The sequence below is a fragment of the Marmota monax genome, unplaced genomic scaffold (genome assembly GCF_021218885.2).
Source record: "Marmota monax isolate L192 unplaced genomic scaffold, Marmota_monax_Labrador192_F-V1.1 WCK01_AAM20220418_F8-fsc00154, whole genome shotgun sequence".
Taxonomy (NCBI): Eukaryota; Metazoa; Chordata; class Mammalia; order Rodentia; family Sciuridae; genus Marmota; species Marmota monax.
This window is the reverse complement of record NW_026691933.1, coordinates 3,708,161-3,724,206: the sequence shown is the minus strand read 5'-3', so window position 1 is coordinate 3,724,206 and position 16,046 is coordinate 3,708,161. Positions and strand designations below refer to the sequence as shown.

General features: G+C 45.7%; 1 protein-coding gene across 10 annotated transcripts in view; it reads right to left on the bottom strand.

The window, feature by feature from the left end:
- Mgat5 (alpha-1,6-mannosylglycoprotein 6-beta-N-acetylglucosaminyltransferase) overlaps positions 1 to 16,046 on the bottom strand; it is a 331,545-nt gene that overhangs the window by 13,134 nt on the left and 302,365 nt on the right. For all 10 annotated transcript variants that reach the window (XM_046453871.2, XM_046454522.2, XM_058584189.1 and 7 more), the window contains one exon: positions 11,665 to 11,739. In XM_046453871.2, the coding sequence (XP_046309827.1) occupies positions 11,665 to 11,739 (75 nt within the window). The remainder of the gene's footprint in view (positions 1 to 11,664; positions 11,740 to 16,046) is intronic.

Genomic DNA, 16,046 nt, shown 5'->3' with positions numbered 1-16,046 from the left:
TGCACACAGCACCTACTGTGGTTTGAACATGAGGTGTCCCCTAAAAGCTCCTGTGTTAGTGAAGGAATATTCAGAGGCAAAATGATTCCTTTATGAGAACTGTAACATCGGTCTGTCCTAATTTGGATGGGTGGCAACTGTAGGCAGGTGGGCATGGCTGGAGGAGGTGGGTCGCTGTGGGTGTGTCCTGGAAGGGTACATCTTCCCTGCTGCCCCTAATCCTTTCTCTCTCTGCTTCCCAGCCACTACAAGATGAGCCCCTTTCCTCTACCACTGCCCTTCAGCCATGCTGTTTGGCCTCACCTCAGGCCCAAAGCAATGGAGTTAGCCAACCATGGACTCTGAAACCATGAGCCCCAAATAAACCCTTCTTCCTCTAAGTTCTTTTTTTTAGGCATTTTGGTCACAATGACAAAAAAGCTTACTAACACAGTAACACACTGGCCCACAGGGGTGGCTATTCACTATCATCACATCAGTAATGCCCCAAGGGCTATCACAATCTGCCCTTGAAGGCACAGCCTCACCCACCTGCACCAGCTGGCCAGTTCCCAAGACTTGGTAAGGATATACCGAAATTTTGCAGCTACCTAGTATGACCTTGTTTTAACTCAATGACAAAATGCTGAGGCTGTGAGGTGGAGGACGCCACCAAGGACCCATAGGCATCCGGAGCATCACCTGACACAGTCCAACATCGTTGCCAGGGACTCTCTGCTTATTGGTTGAAAATAGTGACTACTATGTCATAGGAACTCGACAAGTAGAGACATATGTGAAGGACACGGTGCCCCTAACAACAGGGTCATATGGGGGCAAAGCCAGTCTCTCTGGGATGTAGAGTGAGGAAGCAGCACGCTGGAGGGAGATGCAGGGGTGAGGGCATCATGAATGATGAGAAGCTGGGGAAGGGAGGGGCAGCCACTCTCTGACCTGGGACCTCCTGTCAGCTGTGCCCAAAGCAATCTTATGTAAGCACCAGTGCTGGGATGCATGACCCTGGTGCCCAGAGCTGGCTCTGCTTGCCCATACTGAATGGACCCAAGGCAGAATGGCTTCAAGTCCCCAGATGACCCGACCTGCTGAAGATGCTACCTGTACAGGAGCACAGAGGACCTGTGTATGATACTCCCTCAGGGAAGGGCCAGTCCTCAGGAGTGATGATTAGAATGCTGGGTGCATGGGTGCCTTCTGATAATGCACCCCACAGAAAGAGGGGACACATGCAAAGAAACCGTCTGAAACAGCACAGCAGCACTGGAAAGATGAAGCAAAGGGCTCCATATCATCCAAAGGTTGTATTTACACAGACACCTACTTAAAGAAAAATAATACACCAAATGAGGAGGTTTCCATGCACTGACGTAAGAACATCTCTGAGGCATGCTGAGCAGTGAGAGGAACCAGGTAAAGGGGGCTCCCAGTGTGTTTCCATCTGTGGCAGGCGCTGGGCGGGGGGGGGGGGGCAGGCACAGACATACAGAAACGTGTGTGTGCTATTCCAAGAACACCTCCTGCTGGTCATGCTGCTCGCTGAGAAGGGAAACGCAGGACTAGGCCTCAGGAGATTCACTTTGCAATGTGTGTCCTTCTGGAAGACTGTACTTTTCCTCAGGTTTCCTTTCCCGCTTTGGTGTGGATGAGGAAATTAGTCATCTCACTGCCCAGAGCTCCTGGCACTGGGTAACACAGAGGAAACGTTCTGTCCCACCCTTGTTTGTTGCAGAGTGTTGCATGAGGGACCTCCTACTGCCCGGCAGGTCCTCTAGCAACGTGAAGGGTGCGGCTCCCCAACAAACTGCATCCAACAGGGGCCTCTGGCACTTCTTGTGTGTGAGTGTTTTTATTTTTTATTTTTTTTAAACCTTGTGCCTGTATTACTTTTTTAATGAGTAAGCCAAGACACAGCAAAGAAAGCAAAGAAACCTTGCTCCTCCCCGATTCTGCAGCCAGCAGCCAGCGAGGTCCACCCTGCCTCTCCTGTTTACTAGCTATGTGAATCTTTGGGCAAAAATACTTAATGTTTGGAGTTTCAGTTTCTTCCTCAGAAAAACGGAGATAAAGATAGTGATGATTCCCTGTGCTGCTGGCTTCTCTTTGCCTCCTTCTTAAAGGAGGTTAAGCTGCTGAGAAAGGCAGCCTGCAGGTGGCAAGCCCCTGGCAGGACCCTCTCTTTCAGTCTCTACAAAGGACTGCATCAGGCAGGCCCACATCACTCTCCCCTGATGAGGGAACTTGACTCCACCAGTCTGAATTTGTGGCGAAAGAACAGAAACGCTTCGCCCAACACTGGGCAGAAAACCTAGAGCTGGATTCCTAGCAACAGAAAGCACAAGACTCCAGAATGGTCTAATAATTCAGAGATAGGGAGAAATACACTGGATTACTTAGGAATGTTGAGATGCAGCCTAATCTTCTGAAAGTGAGGCACGGTGGCAGGTAAGCAGGGTGTCCTGAGACCTACACAGCCCTGGGCATCACTAGGCAGGGAGACACATCTGACTTCTCACATTCACAGTGCTTCTGAGTACAGTCTAAGCCCTTGTTCAGCCAAGGGCAGCAGAGTAATGTGGGCCTGGACACTGTCACTAAGGGTGACAGCATGACAGCACAGACCCGTTATCCAAATGGGACACTGTGCACTGATGGCCACTGCTCTTTCATATGACAGCATGGGGAAGCCTTGCATTTTATACCCTGTCCATTCCACCAGGATGACCATCATCAGATAGGAAGAACGAACACACACACAATGACCTGGAGTTATTGGTTATGAGAAATGAGAGCTGCAGGGGCATTTGGAAGATGTCCAGGTCGACATTACTGTGCTGTTCACGGCTGTGCAAGAGCTTAGATTGTACTTAAAAGCACTGTAAACATGAGAAGTCAGATGGGTCTCCCTGCCTAGTGGTGCCCAGGGCTGTGTGGGTCTCAGGACACTCCGTTCACCTGCCACCAATGTGGTTTGCCTGGCTGGCTAATGTAAGCATCTTTGCTTACAGTTCCTTAGGAACAAATGGATAAGTTCAACAGCTTTTAACTATAATAATAAAGAGATGTGAAATCCAGCACACTCCAAAGTCTACAGGACAGGCAAACAACCAGCAAACTGACATCAGACCATACCTGCCTCAGATGAAGCCAAGTGGGACTCTCTTTTTGAATAGGCCCATCTGTTAAAACCTGATCTCTGGTATAGCACTACTGGGAGGGGCTGGATCATGTAGGAGCTGGGACCTAGTGAGAAGTCCTAAGGTAACTGGGAGTATGACCTGAAGGTGATATTAATAATCTGGCCCCATCTTGTCTCTCTTTGCTTCCTGACCATGAGGTAAGAGGTTTTGCTTGGCTTTTGTGTATGTGTATGTATGTGGCATGAAGTAGTGACACAGTCCCAAAGCAATGGGACCAATCAATCATGGACAGAAACCTCTGAAACTATGAGCCCAAGGAAACCTTTTTGATTTGTAAGTTGATTTTTTGCAGGTATTTGTTATAGTAACAGCAAGCTAACTAACACACCTGGATTAGGCTGGGTGATAAAAATCCATGAAGGCTAAAGTGGAGCCTGGATTTTATGGCTTCTAAGAAAACTGACATCTCTCTCCATGAGCACCTCAGAGCTGAGGAGAGCTTCTCCGCACCTCTTGAGTAGGAGGAAGATTAAGAAACTTTCTTTCTTATTCATTCTCAGCCTGTACAAGGCCAGAACTAAAGTTAGAACACAGATCCCGCTGTGTTGGAGAGGAGGTGATGTGGCAAAGGACTGGATGGACAAAATTTGAGGCCCTATCACGTGGCACATTACGCAGCAGGTCTGACCTCCATTAGAATGATGCTAACAGGGTGTGAGAATGGCGGCAAATGTCAGATGCTCCACGAACACTTGTCTCCATCCTTGGGCTCCTCCTGGGAAGAGCTGCCTCCACCCTGTGCAGCTTTCAGGCCCACCTCATTGGAGAAACAGACTAGGCAGCCCCAGATAAATAGATGTCCCGTACCTGGTCTAGACGAGGGCAGGGCAGGGCTGTGAGGTCTGGCAATGGGAGTTGGCCTTAAAGCTACACTGTGGGCTTCCTGCTTCTTCATCAACCTCAGCAGCCACCCTTCTTGAGTCCCTGGCAACAGGCCTGCTCAGCTCACTTCTGCACGGCAGCGCGGGGGCTCCAGGCACCTTGCTGCTGCTCACCAGGAAGACTGTCTGGCGTTCTCCCAGGAGGCCCAGAAGATCAGGAATAGTAAAAATAGCAGCAGGACCTTCTTAAAGCTTGGGGAACCATCTGGAAAGCCTGAAGGTGATAAGATGGAACAGAGGGAGCCTGAAGGTGTTCTCAGAAAGCACACCAGGCGTAAGGTATGAGGGACCTGGGGGCTTGGGCTGAGATCCTCGGGGTGCTATATAGTCTCCCAAGCTTTCTCTGCCTGTCCTCTCACATAAAACTGGGATGGTACCCATCTGTCCTTCATCCCCAGATAATTCCTGTGGAATGGAAGTGAGAGGACTAAGGAGAAGGTCCCTGAGATGTTAAAGGTAATGCTCTAGGCTGGACCATTCTAAATAGTCAAGCAGAATTAGTAGAAATTTGGTGACTAGTTGAAATAATTGTTAGAGAGGCATGCAGATGGAGTGTGTTCTAGATATACACGGATATACACAGCAATTTCCAATCTGGTTAACAAGCCCCCGGGGAGAAGCACTGGGCCAGAAGCCTCTAGACCATTGCTGCCCTGATCCAGAGGCTGAGGCCAAGCAGGAGGGGTAACATATGACAATTCATGCAGGACAGCCACTTCCGGGCCCAGATGCTCGCAGGTGGAAATGGAAGTCCCTGCCAGAAGCCTCCCCTCACTGAAGGTGCAACCCCTACTGGGTGCTCACAGGAGGCTGGAGGTTTTCTGTCTCATTCAACCGCAGCACAGGCTAACATGGCAACGCCAAGGCATCTTATCTCCTCACTGCAGGCACACATTCACTCATCTGTTCATTCAACACATATTTGCTAAGAGATAGAAAAGCACCATTCATTCACAACTTCACAAATGGCCGTTCAAGCCTTATGCTGGGTATTAGAAATAGGAACACAAAAGAGACACAGTCTCTGGACTCAGAGGTTCAGTGCACAGGCTAGTAAGAGAGGCTGACATTTAAAAAAATTCCAGAACAGAATAAAACTCATGCCCAAGAAGGAGGTCACCTGGAAGAGCAAAAGAGTGACAGTGGTAGCAATTAGAGAAGGCTTCTAGAAGATAAGGATTTTCTAGGATGGGTTTTGCAGGCTGAATAGGAGTTAGTGGCTTACCACTAACAAGGTGTTTTGCATATAATTGGTGCTCATCAAAGAGATGTTGAACAGAACTAAATGGTCTTGGCATCCTGGGACTCTGATAGTAGCAGAAATAGAAAAGGAGACTATTCCAACCTAATGAGGCATTTATGCAGCCAGATATACACAGTAATTTCCAATCTGGTTAACAAGCCCACTTAGAATACACACCATCTGCATTCCTCTCTAACAATTATTTCAACTAGTCACCAAATTTCTACTAAATGTGCTCGACTATTCAGAAATTTCCAGGCAGTAAGCATAAACCACAGTGAGAAAGGTTTATTCACCAACAAAATCTATGAGAAAACAGGTAAATGCAAGCTCCGTGAGGCGAGGTATGGGTGCCGCCTCTATCATGGAGGCTAACTGGTGACACAGAGAAAATGAGACTCACAAACTACCCCAAGAGCTAGAGAAGACAGGGTGGGGCTGCCCCAGGGGAGAAGCACCAGGTGGAGGGGCCATCTGTGCCAGGTGGGGAGGGTCACCTGCTAGCTGCAAAGCAGAGGTGAGAGAACACCATCTATAGCATGTACAGCCTTCTCCACAAACCCTCCACCCACCTGGTCCTGGCCAGATCAATCATGGAGTTACTAAAGCTCTGACACGTTAGGTGTACATGGATCTCTATGGAACCCACATTGTCTGGAATTGAGAAGACAGGTTCAGATGTACAGGTCTAAAGGTAGGAGCTACAGGGAATAAGGTCAGGAATTTGCAAAAAAAAAAAAAAAAAATTAAAATGAATAAAAAGGGGGTTGATAGGACAGGTTCCAGACCATGAAAGGGGGATGTGGCTCGCATTCAGCTACCCGGGGGCCAAGGCACACATTTGTTACCTGTGTGATAGTAGTGAAATCCAGGGGCTGGCACAAAATGTTCAATAAATAGTGATGACTGATTGGGTTAAGTCAGCCCAGTTGCCTGTTGGCACCCATCATTCTTAGCCTGCATGACCCTCAAAAGGAAGTGAACACTGTCCCCAGGTGCTTCACCAAAGGAGGTGTCCATTTGTTTTCATAAAGGCAACCAACAACGTGACTGTGAAGCTGAGCAATAAGGACTGATGTCCACAGACCATCCTTATGCATGTCAATCATCTGAGCCAAAAATGGACCTTGACAGTGATGCATAAATCTACCATATTTCATTCTCCTGGAACACTGGAAGTCTCCTTAGGAGGAATGAAAACACACATCCACACAAACAGCGGATGTTATAGCAGCACTCATCACACAGTCAAAATAAGTGGGGGGTCTGTCAGCTGGTGAATGGACAACACATCGTGGTACATCCACTCTATGAAATACTATTCAGCAATAAAAGGAAATAAATTCAGATACACACTACAACCTGGAGGATCCCCAACAACATATGCTAAGTGAGAGAGGCCAGAAATCTCCAGGAAAGGCAAAGTTGCAGAGAAAGGAAACAGATAAGTGATTCCTGAGGTGGAGGCAGAAACAAGAACTGATTGCGGACAGATATCATTTTGGGGTGATAGAAATGTTGCTAAACTAGACTGAGGTAGTTACTGTTCATCTTGATCAATTTGCTAAATAAACACTGATTGCATCCTTATATGGAGCGATTTTTAGGGTCTGTAAATTACACCTCAGTGAGGCTGTTAGAAAAAGACACTTTGGCTGGTTTCTGGGCTCCTGCAGCAGCAAGCAGCTAAGGCTTTCAGAGTGCTCATGTGGGCCAGCTACAGTTCTTAGCCTCATCGTGTATTAATCTATTGATTCCTCCACCAACACCATGAGGCAAAAGCATTATCCCTATTTCACAAAAGAGGAAAGAGCACAAAGAGGGTAGATAACCTGCCCAAGGTCAAAGTCAGTGGCAGCAGAGCAGATGTGAAGATTCTAGGGTCCAGCACTCTATTGCCACCCATCCAGGCTCCAGGAGCAGATCGATAGCAACCTCAGCTATTTCAAGAGTAAAGGCTTCTCAAGCCAGTGCCCATCTTCTCCCCCTGCCAATTCCTTTTCCTCTTTTGTTCGGCAACCTCTGTCACCTCCACCATCTCCCTGCCCTGGGACTACCCAGACTCACTAAGAGACTTCCCTTGTACCTAGAACATACCCCAGTAAGTTCCACCTGGACTCAGAGGAGCAAGACATTCTAGGAGCTTAATCAGTTTCCACCGCTGTTTTTGGACTTGACTCTTCGTCCCTCCATATCTCCAGCATGCTTTTCACATGAATTCCAAGGCTCTTTACAAACCATGAGTGTGACTGACCATCCTGTACATTCACAGTCTTTATACGGAGTGGAAAACAGGGTTGAAGAGAGTGTATGTGTGGCTTTCAGAAACCCATGAGAACACTGCCTTTCCTTGCTATGTTATCTAGCTGGAGGCAAATACAAAACTTCCCTAAGAAATGCTCAAGGAAAACCTTAACAAGCCTGGACACACTCAGGGAATAATTGCCCTTGATCTTCAATTACAAGGGACTTCCCCCTTGGCACTCACTACCCCTTTGCTGGAGATAGCCTTTTAAAGTGCTCATCTCAAAGAGCATGCAACCCAATCAACATTTGTAGTATTAGCAAAGTGTCTAGGGTGGGTGCATGGAGGGAGAAGAGCAAGCACTCCTCCTAGAGCCAGGCTTCTTTCCCTCTGGGTGCCTGCACACCGGGCTGGCTGGATCTGAGGAAGGTTTCCTGCCAGTGGCTGTTCAACTGTGCACTAAAGCCTGGGGTGCTCTCGATTGCTGTCAATTGGCTTCCTCTGGTGCCTGCCACCTTGGGTAAGCATGATGGACGACCTTGAAAGTGTTCTGGGATAAAAGCCCCTGTGTTCCCCTTGCAGATCACAGGGAGGACTCTGAGGCTGAGATCAGCCTAACAAGCACTGTAGCTCCCCCAGATTCACACACAGGAAGCTCCTGCTTATGGCTGCAGCCTTTTCCACCTACACCAGAGGCACATTCTCTCCATCCTCGCTGCTCTTTGAAGATACTCTGCTGGCTGTAAAAATAACCAATGCCCCAAGCTGTACAAAACTGGGACCTGGAGCTCATAGTGAGAGGCTGGAGACTCAGTCTGTGGGCCAATGGGGTCTGGTCTGGCATTGGGGGAATATTCTGGGTCTGATAGAATTCCTGGCATAAACTCAAACTAGTCTCCTTTATTGCCCATTTAGCAGCACTGGGAGAATGTTTTACAAGAAATTCCCTAAATACAAGATTCCTAGAAAGATTTTTCTGAGCTCCTGGTAGCATCATTGCTGCTCACCCTGTGGTAAATCTTTTCTTTAGCTTATCCCAGAATCAAATCTGGACCCTCCAGATGAACCTTGGTCTTTTCACACTGTTCCTCCTCCAGCCTTGTCTCCCATGCCACCCTGCTCTTCAGCACACATACCTATGCATCCTAAAATTCACTGTCATTTCCTTTTTTTTTTTTTTTTAGGCCCTGGCATCTCAACATGGTGGGCCCTTCCCACTTTTTTTCAGGACTTATCTCCTACAAGAAGCCTTCCATTACTCTTGCCATATCTCCTGTTCTCCTCCCTGGGGACTGAGTTGCATGATCACAAAGCATCCTGGTTCCATCACTTGTACAGAGTTTAACCTGCGGGGGTGCACTGGCTCTATGAAACCTCACCCACCCAAGGCCTCGGACTTCTCTTCCCGAATGCCTGCACAGCGCATGGCGTGCTGTACAAACAAGTAGTCACAGAGTTGATGAGAGAGTCAATAAGGCAGGTAAAAAAAGAGATTATCTCTGGATTTCTGTGGCCAGAATATCCCTGTAGAAAAGTCTCTATCCAGAAATGATGGGAAGGAGCAGTTTCATTAGCATGTTTTCCAGAAGAGAATTTTAGTAGTGTTTTAGAATATTTATAATTTTAGTACCAGGCTGGTGCTGGGCACGTGAGATTGTGAGGTGAACAAGCCAGGAGGAGCTGGCACTAAGGAGCACTTAACAAGGTCTGTTTGGGAAATGGGACCTTCCTGCTTAAACGGAAATCTAGTATTAGACTCAATGGAGGAGCTGAGACCTCATAAGGACTGGCTGGATTCATAAGCTGACTCAGGGAGGAAAGAAGTAAAGATCTTCAAATAAACCTGGCCAAGAGACATTTATGTCTGCTGGTGACTTTCTCCTAAGAGGAGGCAGAACCAGGAAAAAAGGAAGAGAGTTTCAGAAGCAGCCACAGAAATGGAGTCAGAGCTCAAGAGAGCCTCTGAGAGGGAGGGTATGGTAGGCACAGCTGTGAGGTGTCAAAACCCTGTGCCAAAAGTGGTCAGTGGCTTCTCTCCAAACCTTCAGGGAGGTCCACCAGGGAGAATGTGAGAAGCTGAGCTTAGGGACACCTGCTACCTCCTGAGTCCCTAGCAAATGCTTCCAGTGCAGACTTAGCCCCACATCATAATGTATTGAATCTTGATTGCTCCACCTGTGAGCCTCATGCCTGAGAATCCCGGTTCCCATTACGCAGAGAAGGGAGTTATTATTGCCACCTCCTGGGACTACTGTGAAGATTAAATGAGATGTTACCCAGTAAGTAGTTCTCCCTTATCCTCAGGGACACGTTCTGAACCCCAACTGGATGTCTGAAACTGTAGAGAGTACCAAATCCTATATATCTTTTCTCCTATGATAAAGGTTAATTTATAAATTAGGCGTAGCAAGAGATTAACTAAAATTAAAACAACAATAACGATGCACTGTAAAAGAAGTTATGTGAATATGGTCTTAGTATTTCTGTCTCTCAAAATATCTCACTGTACTGGTATTTTCCACTTGGTATTTTTGGGTTGTGGTTGACTGTGGGTAATCAAAACCTTGGAAAGTGAAACCACAGATTGGGCGGGGGGGAGGGGGGGTGTAGGGTACTGTGACGTGTTTCATGTGTTGGCATAGCATCTGTGTATACATGGCAGTTAGTTATGATAATGCCACCATTCTGTAGTCATGTACAGACTGAATGAGATGATGAGTCCAATGTTACGCTCTCCTGGAAAAGCCTGTGAAGTAATGTATGAGATATACAATTATTAATGTGTTATCACATAATTTAATATACTGTAATATAGCATAACATGTTCAATAACAATACTAGGTTACATTTATGGAGCACTATGTGCAAGGCCCTGTTCCAAACACTTTCTGTGTATTAGCTTGTGTGATCTTCCCATTAGCTCAATAAGGTCCTCTTATTATTCTTATGTTACTGAGGGAAGAAGGCACAGAGAAGCTGAGTAATGTCTGTTTAACTCATATAACCACAGACTCATGGTGCTAAGAGCTGAACCTAGCGGCTGGGCTGGAGGGCACATCCTTTTGCAGCTCTCAAAACCTGAGATGATCAGACAGGCCATCCTGAAGCCGATGTGCCATGGTGCTCTTGCCAACAGCAGCACCCAGCTGCCGGCCACCGTCCACTGCCTTACTTTCCTCAAACCACCAACCCTTCCTTTTGAAACTCCCGCTGGGCCTTCAGTCTATTGCCTACTTAAATTTTCAACTCACGGTTTCTATTTTCAGTTGGCTCTGTTGGTCCCCCAATGGGTAAAGATCCTTTACAGCCTAGACCACTCTGCCCTGCCCTTTAAAGGGAGCTCCTTATATTTGAAATCTGGTCAAGGAGTTCAGATTCTCCTACCCACAGGGGTTCCAAGTCTGTCTATTTCTAGCTCTGGGTTGCTTTTGAAGCCCAAGGAATTAAAACATTATAAAAGGAAGGTAGTGACACTCATGGCCTTCACTTCTAAGGACACAAGCTGTAGTTTCCAAGCCCTGTTGGGGGTGGTGGAACTGTGTGCACTCTCCCCTACTTTGGAGTTGAAGTCCTTCTTTTATCTGTTTTATATACCTAGGATTCGTTTGAAAGGGGTCTTGTGTGAAGAGATATTTGAAAAACCACTAAAAAGTCCTAAAATGCTTAGAATTACTGAGCACATGCTATTAAAAGAAAGCTTAGAAACCAGTTTCAGTCCTTGTCTTTCTTGGGGGGTGGGAAACGAAGGCAGGACAGACAGCTGTCTGTCTACCCCTCCTAAGTCCTTGTGATGCCCCCAGAGCCCACTTACTGCACAAGCCCTGCTGGTCAGGGAAAACTCTGAGCTGATCATCCCATCTCCCCTGCTATCAGTGTCCATGTGACCTTCCACTGTCACCAAGAACATCCCCCAATGAAAGACTGCTCCCTTGGGTGACCCTGATGGTGCTGCATTTAGAATTCCAACAAGGCATTATCCAGATTCTGGAGACTTCCAAAGCAGGCAAATAACCACAGAAATATTGTGAGCTCACAACTGTTGATGAGAACCTGATGAGGGAATGGGAAGCAAGGAAAGATGGACTCTTTGACAAGACTTACTTGTTTTTCGATGAATGCATTGATTCGCTGCAACATCCCCTCACATGTAAATTCGTAGGGCATGTATGGCTCAATCTGCGGAAACAGAACAAGGCTCCATGAATGAGAACACACCACACGCACCACTTACCAGCTCTCCTAGAACCCGCCCAATGCATGAGTGTCAATGCCTGCAGGCAGCCTTGGGAGAGGCTGGAAGTCACCAGTTTCCCAACTTACCCTGTCTGCCCTAGGTGCAGTCCCTGAGCAGACTGTCTACCACCCACAAGTCTTAGATAACACATGAATGAAGCAGTGGCAAGAAAATTTTTTTAAGCTACAGTGAAGACTATAAAAAGGGAAAGGCACTAAGGTTAGTGTTTAGCACACAGTAGGCACTCGACACTCGACGGAAGGTGGAGATTACCACTTGCTAGCAGGTAAGCCCCCTGGGGTAAAGTTATGGCTGTGTCATCTGCATCCCTGTGTGCACACAGTGTGGGACAGGTAGGCTCTTAGCATGAATCTGTTGAATGAAGACAAGGTTACACTGCTTTGAGGAAACCACACAATGAGTTATTTATAGACCCACAACGGTGACTGGAAAACTGGGTTACACTCTTAGATGAGGTCAGCACATATGCAAGGAATTCAAGGTACAAAACTAAGTGATATAAGGCCCTAAAGAGGGACTCTGGGAGGTCCGAGGGCAAAGCAGACTATGTTTATGAGTCCAGAGAGCCAAGGCTTGGGAGTGAGGAGAGATGGCAGCTGTTACAGGTGGAGTGAGTGAGATTTGATGTGTAAAGGCAGAGGAAGCTGCAGCTCAGGACTGTGGACATTGGTGAGAGGATGCAGGAAAGACTCACTGATGTCACCAAAAGCCTTGAGATTTCTAAACTGAGCTGCCTGAACTTCGAGGGGGGCAGAAAACCCTGGGAGGTGCTCACTGTTGTGGGGGAGGCATTCCAATCTACACTGACCCTGGAGGAAAGGGGAAGTTAGGTGTGTCTGGATCTCCACTGCACAATGTTTGCTAGGACGCTGAGGTCTGCATCTTCAGCAGCACACCAATCTGAGATGGGAAATTCACTTTGGAGAAAATCACCAGCCTTCACAGAGCCCTGGGGGTCTCTGGGTGGGAAGGAGTACCTTCACCTCTTCCTCTTGAGTCTACACTTACCTACCTCAGATCTCTGGGGTAGAGAACAGGACAAAGTATCTAAGACCTGAGGCTTGCTAAACGTGGGACAATGGACAGAGGACATTCCTTAGTGGGCAGCCACGTAGTTGGTCTCGGGACATCCTCTCCCCTTTTCTCTAAGTTTATGTTATATTTAAAATCTTAAGCCATGATTTATAAAAAATTATAACATATCTTTATTTAATACACAATTAAATGCCAGTAGTGTGTTTATAGACAACTGGATGCCAGTTTCATCACACAGGTTGGATCTCAGCCATACCTGTCCACATCTGTCTGGATTGTCAGGAGAGGCTGAGCCTCTGTAAGATCATGGACACTCTTCCACAAGAACAGAGAGGTCACCTTCCTCATCTCTAAAGAGCTCAACCTACTTTGAAGAACATATTCTCAGCTTGTTTGTCCCCATTTCAAGCTTCTGCACCTCAGCAGGGCCATTTCTGACCTAGATATAGCTCTTCATATGAAATGTGAAATTTTATTTTCTTTTAAAGGATATTTATTTACTCAACTCATGGATGATTCAAGAAGCTTTATGTAATAGGCCTAGAGAAATGTCTCCTTTCAAAGGATACATAGGAACCAAAAGAAACCACTTAAAGCAGAGGACATGGCATATCTGGATTCATTTACAAGTAGACAAGTAGAATTCAGAATTAAACATACATTGGTGTTCTTCTGTCACAAGACCAAGAGATCTACTTCTGTGGCAGGAAGCACCCAATGGCCATTCTGACAATATATTCCAAAGGGCATCCATTAGAACACATAAATTAATGAATTCAAAAGATTCAATGCAGTAAATACAGAAAATGGCTCTTCCCATTCTCCCAGTCACGCCCAATTTAACCAAAGGGATGCTGACTCATTCATTGCTCTGGGGCCAATTCACTGTTTTAAAGGATATGAAGCCAGACAGTTTTCCTACAAAGGAAAAGCAAAAAAAAAAAAAAAAAAAAAGGAAACTGCATTCCTATGCCACTGCACTGCCAGGGAGTCCCCCTTGCCATTCCAGTGTGGATGGGTGCAGCCTCCTCTGCATGGGAAAGCTCTCCAGACCCTGGGCTTAGGGGACAGAGAGCAACAGCACACCCCAGAAGTGGAAGCTGTTTCATGGACTGAAGGGAAGGGACAGCCTTCTGCCTAATACATCTTCAGGAACAAGAGAAGGCCACTTTGGGGTATGGAATGAAAGAGAATGCTGAAACCACACCCAGTCCCTGAGAAATCTAAGTAGGGCCCAAAAGAGAAACAAGAGCACATTTGTGGTCATCCTTCTTTGTGGAAAAAGGCCTGTTACTCATCAAACTAAGGCCGCAGGCAGGATGTTTGCAGGCTACTGGCCTGCTGGCTTGGAAAATTTCTATGAACTTCCCATCTTCTCCTCTGGACCTCCTTTCCTGTGAGATTTCCTGTGTCCACTGGAACCCACTCACCTTTGCAAATCTTACTGAGAACTGCTTTCAGAAATCAGCTAAAGCCTGAATGGTCTCACAAAACAGGTGGCTTGACATCATCTGATGAAGAGATGGTCTTAGAAGGTACCAGAAAACCAGGGTTTAAGTCTAGGTTCCTCTTTTACTAGCCATAAGATTTTAAGTTAGGGAGATCTTATATTTTCTCTGGAGGATTCCAAATATAAACTAGGTCATGTCATTGTCCTGTTCAAAATTTCCCACCATACTTAAAAATACAGTGTCCCCAAGAGTGCCTATTTAAAAGCCCCGTACATCTTCTAGTTCCTAGGAACTGTTTTACGGTTTCCATTGTTTCTGATGAGTAGTTGGCTGTCTTTAATATCATCATTCTTCTGAACATAATGTTTTTCTCCAGCTAGCTGCTTTCAAGATTTTTCCTTCTTTTGTTTCTTGCCCTTTGACTATGTGCTTTTCTTTTTGTATTTTTTGCTGTTGGGGTTCACTGTGCCCTTAGCATTTGTAAGTTGATTGGAAAATTCTTCGTTCATTAATTGGAAAATTTTTACCCACTGCTCTTTCAGAAATTTCTTCTGTGCCAGTCTCTTCCTTTTCTCAGATTCCAACTACACCTAACTTATGCTGCTTCATTTTGTCCCAAAGATATCATGTACCCTTTTCCATTTCATTCTTTCTCTGTGTTTCAGTTTGAATAATTTCTGTTGACGAGTCTCCAACTTCATTTTTTTCTCCTTCTGCTGTATACAGTCTGCTTAGAAGCCACTGAAGGAATGCATTTCTGACATTGTATTTTTCTTTTCTAGAATTTTCATTTGACTTAAAAAATAGCTTACACCTCTCTGATGAAATTTCCCATCTGTTTACATATATGGTGTCCACTTTTTTCCCCAAGTTGTTCACCACATTTATCATAGAACTTTTGTGTGTGTGTGGGTGCTGGAGATGGAAACTAAGGGTGATCTACCACTGAGCTACATCCTGCCCGTTTTATTTTTTATGTGGAGCATTAAAGGTCTTGTTAAGTTTCCTAGGCTGACCTTGAACTTGTGATCCTCCTGCCTTAGCCACCTGAGTTGATGTGATTACAGGAGTACATAACCTTGCCTGGCTTATTATAAAATTTTAAAGTTGTTATCTCATAATTCCAATATCTCGACCATCTCAAGTTCTGGTTGTATTGATTGTTTCCTCTCTTAATGAAAGGTCATGTTTTCTTTTTCTTTTTTGGGTGTCATGTAATTTAAAAATCTTGGAATTACATATGAGAAAATACTACCAAATTTCTGACCCGTCTCTAACAATAACTTTTATGACAATACTTTTTATATTAATCTCTTTCCTTATTCCATACTTTCCTTTTATTCTATTTTGTGTTTTTTTTTTAATTATTATCTTAACAAACTAGTGAAAAGACTTGAATTTGATTCCAGGTTTTACTAGTTACTAGTGTGATCTTGCAAAACATCTTTTTAAGCCTTAATTTTCTCATCTATATAATGGAAAATAGTCCCACTCAACATGTGAATGTAACTTTATTTGGAAATAGGGTCTTTGTAAATGTAGTCAAGATGAGGTCACACTGATTTAGGGCGGACCCAAATCTAGCACAAGAAGAGAGAAACAGAGATACACACAGGGAGAAGCCACACTGTCATGAAGGCAGAGAATAAAGCTCAGAGGCTTTAAGCCAAGTAATGCTTGAGGCTGATAGAAGCTTAGAAGGGGCAAGAAAGATTACAATAGGCCCCTCATCAATGGGGAAT